A 10,564-nucleotide genomic window follows, 5' to 3' on the forward strand; every position below is an offset into this window, starting at 1 on the left:
TAAAAAAATTGTAGGGGAATAGTGTATGCGATATTTGAAACTTACAGCACATATTTCCGATTTGAACTTGACCGGCTGGGCATTGACATCTGTAAGTGTTCGAGCTACACACAAGTGGAGCTGCACAGGACAGTGTTGAAGGATCACAGGGATCACATAAATCAGGTCCACCTGTTGATAATACAAATATTTGCGATACAAAATACAATGGTAGGTTTTTGCGTTACAGCATCTGTAAAAATCCCGATAAGCATTCCGTGCATTATTGGGCCATTCTACGTTCACTTTTCATACTGGAACGGTAATACAAAAAAATGTTGTAAACAATTATCTCCTTGTTCACACATGTTTACTCTCAAGTTACTCTCAAGTTAAAACACGCATTTAAGAAAACACTATCATCACTTTGATACTAGAATACAAATTTAACCATGCATTCTTGTTAGTGATTATTAAGTGTCAATAAAGTAGACCAAATGATTTAAGGTAACAATGTTTTTTTTTGTTTCTGCTGTATTCAATTATGAAAAATAAGATTTCGTCAATAAGAAATTGCTCAATAAAGCAGTCTTTATGTTCATTCCAAAGGTAGAAAGGCACCTATAATCATTCAAACTTACCGCAATATGAACCATTCCATACGAATCCGGGTATACAGTCACATATTGTGCCATTACACTCTGCATAATAATCGACGCACGTGGAAAGGGTTGTTGTACACGCCTCTGTCACACGTGTTCCATCTTTTAAAGCAAAAATTTACAATATCATAATAAGGTAGAATTCAACTGCCAGTGGTATGGATAAAATAAAATATATCGTATAAGATTCTTGTTTTAAAAGTGTTTGCTAATTTCTATTAATTTCTATTATCTAAAATACCAAATCGAAATAAAATACTCAATCTAAACATAATGTCAACTGCACTGGCGTACGTAGGGGCAAAAGGGTGGGGGCCAGCCAAGCCTATTGATATTTTCTAGAAAACGTTTGGACAACAAAAAATGTGAGAGAAACCTTCTTCCAATTATTTCCAATTATCATTGCCATAAAATCCTTACCACTACATCTAAATGTCCTGTCAAATGTTTGTTTTTTACAAAACGTTGGAGGCCGAAGTATAAGCCTACCACTCTCAAAGTGCTTTTGTCGGCAACTTCCCCTCCCCATCCCTGCTCCTACGCCTAGGGAATGTGCACGTATTTCAACAATGTAAAAAAATGGCCAAATAATCACAATATTTGTCCTATCTAGGATTTTCCAAACCGACTCAAAGCAGCAATGACCAGTCATGATATCCCAGTTTATATTGGGGAACGTTTGTGTTTTTCTATACCCTTATAATGTGTAATTTTGTCTCTAATCATTAGCATAGAAAGTAGATCTGAGCACATTTTTCTGGAATGTAGCCAATTTCTAAAGTCATCTAGTTAAGTATTTACATTTTAATATATGTAATTGACATCCGCCTTAAATCTCTATCTCCCATTACACCCATTAAAGTAACTCGACAGGTAGAAGTACTACACGTGAAGCTTAGTGGAAACCAAATAAGAAACTTAAGAAAGTCATCCATAGCATGCTTTGAATCATCAACTGAAGTGTTGTAATAAAAAGTACATGTACTATGTCTATAAAAATAAGTATGTGTTTTCATTGTAAAAAAGAAAGATAGCCGTCACACTTACAGCATCTATTTCCGATTTGAACTTGATCAGATGGACATTCACATCTGTACGTAGTTGGACTGCAAACGAGCGAAGGGTTACATGTAGAACTTAATGGATCACACGGGTCACAAAAATCAGTTCCAACTGCAAGATCAAGAAACAGGTACTACATTAATGTTTTAAATTTTTTGTTGGGTTTAACGTAGCACCAACACAATTATAGGTCATATGACGACTTTCCAGCTTTGATGGTGGAGGAAAACCATTTCATCACGGGCGGGCACCTGGGTATAACCACCTATCTTCTGTAAGCCAGCTGGATGGCTTCCTCACATGCAGATTTCAACGCCCCGAGTTAGTTTTGAACCCAAATTGGTGAGGGGCAAGTGATTTGAAGTCGGCGACCTTAATCATTTGGCCATGGAGGATCTTGTTTTAAGATGGTTCGTTAAGTGAATGTTAGTATGTACAAAACAAGATATATTCCAGCCAACGCTTCTTAATCACGACCATCCTGATTCCACGGCTTAGATCTCACTAAGAAATTACTTAAAAATATGGACTAAAATAGATTACCGCATTCTGAACCATTCCAGATATAGCCAGCTAAGCAATCACATATTGTACCATTACAGCCAGCGTAATTATCACTGCATGTGTTCAAAACTGGTGTGCATGGTTCGCCGACAAGGGTACCATCTTCAATGAAAATCGCTTATGATAATCTCGATAGTTTGCATGTGTTAAAAATAAATACAAGTTATTCGGAAAATTATTCAAAGTTTGATATTCAGTATGTTTGCGAAAGATATTAGAAAATGAGTACATGCATAAAAATTGCATGTTATAGTTCATTGTTAAGACTACCTTCATTTAATTGTAAATTTAAGCTTCTGTCTCAATTAGATTGGTCGCGTGATCTACATATATGGGAGGTAACTCTAAATACAATGTCTTAACAAGGAAATAGCATTACAGCAGTTATCTCCAATCTGTACTTGGCCCGTTGGACATTCACATGTGTACGTGTCCGCACTACAGACAAGACCGTCGTCACACATGAGTGTTGAAGGATCACACGGATCACACAGTGTAGAACTAACTGTAACAAAATAACGATTTCGATCAGAAAGTGTGACGAATAAATACGTAGTGGTCTTTTTGTTATTTTATATTGAACAGAACAGATATGTGATACTACGTAGCCTTAAGTTGTAAGACTTGTTAAAAATGATGAATTATTGCATTTACAGTCCGACTGACCAAGTTTTACATTCAAAACATTACAGCGAAATTGAAAATGTTACGGGAAGCCGTTTTACTATTTATAATGTTAGTGTGTTCTAAGATATCGAAACATCGAATTATCGATATATCTTTAAAACATTTAGTGAAATATTTAAATGAATTTTATGATATCAAAAATCGTAAATATTACCAGGATATTAATGCGTGATATCTATAAATGAATTAATGATAACATAAAATGTATTATTGATGTAACAAATCAAATAAAAGATGCCCGAAAATAGTGAAAAAATAGTAAACAGCACCCGATTCATTTTTTTTTATTTTAACACCTCAACACATTTTAAAAAGACGAAAAGGACACATTTTTAAATAAACTGCATTTACTCGTTCCAATTTTTTTTACAGTAAAAAAGAGTTTCTTTCAAACTCCATTTTAAAATTTGACATGTGTGATAATAATCTATTGCCGCAATATTTTTAAGAGATAACTCATGTACAGACACTTGACAGAATGAAAAATTAAATTTCATGTTCATTTTACATTTATCATTTCAGCCGTGCCATGAGAAAACCAACATAGTGGCTTTGCGACCAGCATGGATCCAGACCAGCCTGCGCATCCGCGCAGTCTGGTCAGGATCCATGCTGTTCGATTTCAACGCCTATTGCAATTAGAGAAACCGTTAGGGAACAGTATGGATTCTGACCAGACTGTGCGGATGCGGATGCTGGTCTGGATCCATGCTGGTCGCAAAGCCACTATGTTGATTTTCTCTTGATGCGACTCATTTATTTTTAGATTTTACTGCGTTACTGGTGGTATCATTTGCAGCGACGTGAACATAGGTAAATGGGTTTTATTTCGTCATCAGATTTGACCAGGAGAGCCAAAAAATCAGAGCTTGTGAAATGAAAACATGGTGTTTTACATGTTTAATAAGACAAATATTGTTGATATTGCAATATTTTCATTTCATTTGTGCGGTTACAGACTTTTGTGTGAGGTTTTGGAAGTCAAATACAATATGTAGAAGTAGAAGACTGTTGTCCGAGAGGCTCTGTGGCTTTTAACATTTTATCGACTGTTTAGATTCGATTAATTACACTTTCTTTATGACATTTAAACTATTATTGTCTATAACGTAAGCATAATTTCAGAATTATTTTTAGGTAACTTTTCGGATATTAAAAAGATATAACTCCCAGTGTTGCGCAAGAAGATTCGTTACGTGTAGTGACAATTACCTTTTCTACTTATAGGTACTGTGATTCTTTTTTGATTTGTTTGTTAAGAAATACATCAGCAAAATTCTTTAAAAAAACCACATATTAAAACATTTTCCAATAATGTAGTTCATTATATTTAGAGACAAAACACATTACCACATTTTGAACCATTCCATATATAACCAGATATACAGTCACAAACTGTCCCATTGCATTCGGCATACCAGTCGACGCATGTGTTGAGGATGTTAGTACAAACCTGTGTGACACGTGTCCCATCTGTAATTGTAAATTTAGACTAAAAATCAATCTTTTTTTAAAAAAAGAAGCCAATGATGGCTAAAATGGTATAGTTGAATAATTTGGTAGCGGGTCACCCACGAACATTCTTAGTAATATTTTTCAAATCGGCCATTAGGCCCAGAGATTTTTTAAAAAGGTTTCCACACAGCAATACAAGGAAAACTTACCCCGCCATCTGGAGGTCATATTTTTTAACAAGTTAACATGGCTTGAATAAATGTCGTAAAGGGTCACCTAAGGGCACACTGCTGCTAAATTACTTTGATACCGGAATAGCTGTCTGACAGATGGAAATTTTCAAAGTTTTCCATAAAGCCACACAGAGAAACTGGCCCTGTCTACTGGCGACCATGTTTTTTAACGAAAATAAATCATGTGAAAGAATTTATTAGAGGGTCCGTTAAGAAACATTGCTGTGAATTGCTGTGAAATAAATTTGAAATCGGCCAATAGTTTCAGAGAAAAATTTCAAAGCATTTCATTTAACCAAATAAGGAAAACTAACCAAACACCCTGGTGGCCATGTTCTAACAAAACAGAATGATTATAAGGACTACTCAGTGAACATTTCTGTGAAAGTATCTCAAAACGGGGAACCGATTTTTGTGAAGAGAATTGTGTGAGAAAGGTTTTCTTTTTTGTTTCCATGAAAACTAGAATTCTGAAAAGATGACATAGATTTAAGGACCCTGCAAGGAGACCACCCAAGAAATATTTCTGTAAAGTTTTATTGAAATTGGCGTAGTGATTAGGAAGGAAATGTATTTTAAAGTAATTGTGAACGCCTGACAGACGGACATCCAATTATCCCAAAAGCGCCCAACACTTCGTGCACAGATGAGCTAAAAGACTTTTTTGAACCAAGGTTTTGTCAGGTTTGTTTTGTTAGACTTGCCCCCGTAATGCTGCAACCAACTAGACCATTTATTGACCGTAAGCTGGATATAATTTAATTAAGAACAATCGAATGCTGACCGTATATCTGTCAATATTTATATAAACTTTGTATAAAAGACTACATGATAAAAGTACAGCAAAACATTTATGCCTGTGGTGAAATAGTCAGCGTAGAATTGACGAATTTTAATTGTTAACTGCTAAATAGTATCTTTTAACGAAATATAGGTTGAAATATATCTGCAATTACAGCACATGTCGCCAATTTGAACGAATTCTGCTGGGCATTCACATCTGTATGTTTCTGAGCCACAAACCAGTGGTGACGCACATGTTGAATCGGCAGGATCACATGGATCACACAGTTTCTCTCCAACTGCAAACATAATGTTAAATGAATTTATTACTGCATTTGGGGTGTTCACTACTTCCGGGAAATCTTCCCTTACCCTTTGTCTTTTATGAATCTTGCTGCATATTATTCTGGATTTGACATAATGGAACAACAAAGTGAATATATATACGTCTTTAAGTTAAAAAACGGAAGGGCTGATCTGCGCTTTTAAGAATTTCGTCTAATTTCTTAAAAGTATATAGCGTTTATATATTTTTAGCAATTGTACAGGAAATCTTTCTTTGATTCTGAATACGTAGAAACATTTCATAGTTAATAACTGTTGAAATTTGCACAAGAAAAGTTACCACATCTCGAGCCATTCCAAAAATACCCGGGAGCACAATCACACACGGTACCATTACATTCAGCGTAACTGTCAGTGCAAGTGGGAAGTGCTGTCGTACATGGTTCAGTTACAAGTGTTCCATCTACCGGCATAAGATAATATGGTAATTTAATAACAGATCGTTGTTTGTAACTATCAAGCTGACTTAAAAAAGGACACATATCAACAAAAGTGTCTTTGTTTCAATGTAACTTAAACTAAACGAAGAAACAATCTCAATATTGCGTTATCGTATAGATGGTTTTAGTTTACTAAAGCGACATTTTTTCTACATCAATCGTCATATTTAAACTAAATAAAAATCAGTAATATTTATCTGTAACATCTTTCATATAGTACATAAAGTTTTCAAATATAAAATAATATATTAATATTAAGGGCTTAAAATACACATGTACATGTATTCCTGTAATTTTATACTTAATTCCATAACTAATATGAAATATATTTTATTACAGCACATATCCTCGATTTGCACTTGATTGGTTGGGCATTCACATCTGTATGTGTCCGGACTGCACACAAGTGGAGATGCACAGGACGGCGTTGAAGGATCACATGGATGACATAGGTCAGGTCCAACTGTCATAAATTTAAAGGCATGTATTAGTGAACCAACAGCACATAGAAGCTAAAACTCACATTATTGGAGAGAAACATATAAGTGATAAAGAAGCATTAGACCTGATAACCTGTTATATACTAAACCTTTTCTGCGGAAAAGGCGTTTCTTCATATTTTAGCTAATACTATTTAACGGTACATTTTGTATAGTCAAAATTCTCATTGACATAACTGTATGTCAGATGGCGAATTCCCTACATTTGATGGTGAAAAAGACCCCAAATATTAGGGTACGAGGAAAAACCATCGGACTTCCGTAAGTCAGCTGGATTGCTTCCTGACAACAGTGTCTACTAAGCGATGTTTCAAATACAAAGCAGTAATGGACTAATAATTCGAGTCAATGGCCTTAACAATTCGATCATTCGGCCGTAGAGAACCTCTATTACAAATATATGATTGTATGTTGGGGTTTATGTCACACACCAATATTATTAAGGTCACATTCTCAAACTTTGAATGGAGGAGAAAGACATTAGTTGTCTATCTGAGCAATATTTCAGGAACAGACGGGAACCATGGTAACATAATCTCCAAGAAGCCAAGGTGACAGCTTCATCACATGGCCGCACGAGCACGGCTTGGACAAATAGAGGTCATGGGAAAGTGATCCAGAGCTAGTTACCTTAACCCGCTTGTCATGGTGATCCAAGTCAGTATCCCATCATAGGGCTCAAAATGAGGACCTATAACTGAAACAGGGCCTAAGTATAACTCATACTTTACCACATCTTGAACCATTATACACAAATCCAGGTATACAGTCACACACAGTACCATTGCACTCAGCATAATCATCAATACATGTGTCAAGTGTTGTTGTACAGGGCTCAGTAATTAGTGTTCCAACTAGAAATAGGTTATGGATCCTTTAGTATCATAGAGTTAATTTAATTTTGTTATACTAGAATTCCGTTCCAACTGGTGCTTGGGATGCGAGGTATGATAAGTGTTTCAGTGTCTCTCTCCTATTTTTTTTGCTTTGTTTCATTTTGTGCTTCAAAATGATCTTCTTACAGATTGTATCATGTTAACCCATTAAAATGTTTTGGTTCATACAGCAAAAAATAAGACAAAGCAAAAAAATAACCAAAAACAAAAAAACAAAAAATAACAAAAGAAAACAACCGTTTTGAACAACGAGGACAGTCATCGACTTAATATGATTACCGAATCGAATACAAATAAATAAAATTCGCAATATTTTTAAAACCAGTATAGTTTTTCTCATAAAATAAATCGTAAGCGACCTTTTTTTGTGACTTTATAATTTTCCTAATGATAAAGCATATAATGACTTAATATTTATACAAAAATGGCCAAGGGAAAATAATAACTCGAGACAGATTAACAATTTTCAACTTTGAAACCTTTTCACATTTGGCATGTTATTGCAATTACAGAAACGAATCATTGCAAATGCCTAAACCTCGTTTTCGGCTTTATTTGTCATTATATATAAAAAGTTGCTTTGACTCTGTATGTTTCCGTGAATGTTTGAAAATTGTATTTCGAAAACACGATTAAAGATAACTGTTCCTGTTACTATCCGTACAGATAAAAATGATGTTTCTATCCCATAACTGATTCTTACAAAATCAAGAAATATGTTTTTCTAAAATGAAAGGTTCTTAATCGGTGGATCAAACAATAGGAAATCTGTACTATATTAAATTTCCTAAACAGAAATTTAATAGAAATTGATAGTTACCGCATATATCACCAACTTGTACTAATGTTGAAGGACATTCGCATTTGTATGTACTTGCACCACATACTAAAGGTGCTGCACAAGATAAAGTAGGCGGATGACAGGGGTCGCATAGTTCAGTCCCAACTGAAAGTTTTAAACTTTATAGGTAATGGGTACAAATATTATATGTTGCAAATACTAATGTATATAGTCTACAAGTGTATTGACTCTATGGTTATAGTTCGCGAGTGCAAATACTTATGTATATAACGCATGAGTGTAAATACCGTATGTTTATAGCCAAAGAGTGTAAATACTGTATGTTTATAGTCTATGAGTGTAAGTAGTGTATTTTTATTGTCAGTAGGTGTTAGTTCTGTATGTTTATAGTCTATGAGTGCAGATTCTAATGTATCTATTTTTGGAGTGTAAATACTGTATGTTTATAGTCTATGAGTGCATGAAGTGTGTGTTTATAGTCAATGAGTGTAAGTACGATATGTTTATAGTCAATGAGTGTAAGTACGATATGTTTATAGTCAATGAGTGTAAGTACGATATGTTTATGGTCAATGAGTGTAAGTACGATATGTTTATAGTCAATGAGTGTAAGTATTATATGTTTAAAGTCAATGACTTAAGTATTGTATGTTTATAGTCCATCAGTGCAAATACTGCATGCTTACAGTACATGATCGCAAACACCGTATGTTTTTACGTTTATATAATTTATTAGTGATTCAGGATGTACATCGTTCGTTAGAAAAAAACATGAAAGTTCTTGAATTATAGAAAAAAAGATAAAGCTCAATTAACGTCATGGACTTCTCCTCAAGATTTCTGTGATCTATTCACATTGTGATATAAAAATATACATCAAGGTTTTATAGTTTATTAGTTTTCGATGATTTCCAAAGTACAGTTGTAATAATATCAATTCAAATTTATGTTGATAATTTAAACTGTCACATATAAATGTCTAAAGCAGTTGTTACTTTTAATTGTTGACTATTTATGTTTGCATTCAGTCTATAAAAAAAACTAACTCTTTTTAAATCTATCAAACGGGAAGAAGTAAAAAAGTAAGGAATGGACCTGATAGTCAAACCTTTAAACATATACAAAGAAAAGACAGAATAAAACAAAGCTTATAAATAAAGTTAAATACCGCACTGAGAACCATTCCAGGCATATCCAGGTAAACAGTCACATACTGTACCGTTACAGGCTGCAAGATCGTCTATACACACATCAAAATGAGATAAACATATCTCACCAACAAGCGTGCCAGCTGAAAGAGATAAGTTCAAATAAACACAATACTTAAAAGGTGGAAATTCCAGTACTTGTGCATTACAATCAAGAAAATAACTGATCATACTGCTGAGCAACTTCAGTGATACCTGATGAGATATATCAACAGATCTATGTAAAATAAGGATTAATTAAACCCGAGATAAAGGTGGTCAGTCAAATTTACTAGTAAGCACTATTTTACTAAGTACATTGAGATCTATTTAAGGAACCTATATATATAGTATCATATTCCCGTTGCAAATGTATTTTGTTTTTCAAATCAAAAAATTAATAAAACGCCTTTAATATTTTTTTTTCAAAAACCTGAGTATTATTTTTTATTTCAATATAATTTTCTAGTTTTGTGGTCGGTAATAAAAGCACCCGCTTTAGTCTAGCACTTGGTAAATACCGGAATATTTCAACATTCTGAACCAAAAGGCAAGTTTTTAATCTGACAATGTCTAACGTTTTTCATTTATTTTATTTCGAAGTTATCTAGATGGCGCAATGGGAGGTAGTAATCATTGTATTTTTCATGAATTTAAGCAATACATATATTTGTTAATGCAAATTTCTAATACATATAACACAACATATTTTATATTTGTATTATTCCTTTGACAAAGTCTGTTTCATACAGCAAAGTCTGTATAATAAATTTATACTTGTGCTAAAATAACTCTGTCTCCACATCCAGAATAGGAAAATCAAATAAAATCTAGAATGTTGAACATAAGGTCAGCTATGTCGAGCTTGTTATTTGTTGACACACCGCCTCAATAACTCCAATATTTCATCCAATGAAAAACAAAGCCCCCATACAATTCAAAGTTAAACAACCAACAAGCTTGCTCCAT

The 10,564-nt window shown here is 33.9% G+C and overlaps 2 protein-coding genes across 2 annotated transcripts in view; both read right to left on the reverse strand.

Annotated features, from left to right (window-relative positions):
• Positions 1 to 166, reverse strand: part of LOC123523191 (matrilin-2-like) — a 43,429-nt gene extending 43,263 nt beyond the window's left edge. The window contains exon 1 of the mRNA XM_045300878.2: positions 46 to 166. Coding sequence (XP_045156813.2) covers positions 46 to 52 — 7 coding nt within the window. The 5' untranslated portion in view covers positions 53 to 166. The remainder of the gene's footprint in view (positions 1 to 45) is intronic.
• Positions 167 to 401: 235 nt separating this feature from the next.
• On the reverse strand, positions 402 to 10,564 carry LOC123565551 (fibropellin-1-like). The gene is made up of 13 exons (XM_053550309.1): positions 10,552 to 10,564; positions 9,577 to 9,699; positions 8,427 to 8,552; positions 7,442 to 7,564; positions 6,548 to 6,673; positions 6,051 to 6,173; positions 5,599 to 5,724; positions 4,305 to 4,427; positions 2,647 to 2,772; positions 2,247 to 2,369; positions 1,689 to 1,814; positions 621 to 743; positions 402 to 412 (listed from the first exon to the last, which is right to left on the reverse strand). Exons 1-13 carry the CDS (start codon positions 10,562 to 10,564, stop codon positions 402 to 404), a joined length of 1,392 nt encoding a protein of 463 aa, XP_053406284.1.

Source organism: Mercenaria mercenaria, chromosome 8, assembly GCF_021730395.1.
Source record: "Mercenaria mercenaria strain notata chromosome 8, MADL_Memer_1, whole genome shotgun sequence".
NCBI lineage: Eukaryota > Metazoa > Mollusca > Bivalvia > Venerida > Veneridae > Mercenaria > Mercenaria mercenaria.

Bases quoted from the DNA above. Each gene is read 5' to 3' on its own strand.
- LOC123565551 (XM_053550309.1), bottom strand. The intron at 5,725-6,050 runs GTAACTTTTCTT...TTATGTTTGCAG, and splicing joins TTGGAATGGCTCGAGATGTG to TTGGAGAGAAACTGTGTGAT. The intron at 1,815-2,246 runs GTAATCTATTTT...TTGATCTTGCAG, and splicing joins CTGGAATGGTTCAGAATGCG to TTGGAACTGATTTTTGTGAC.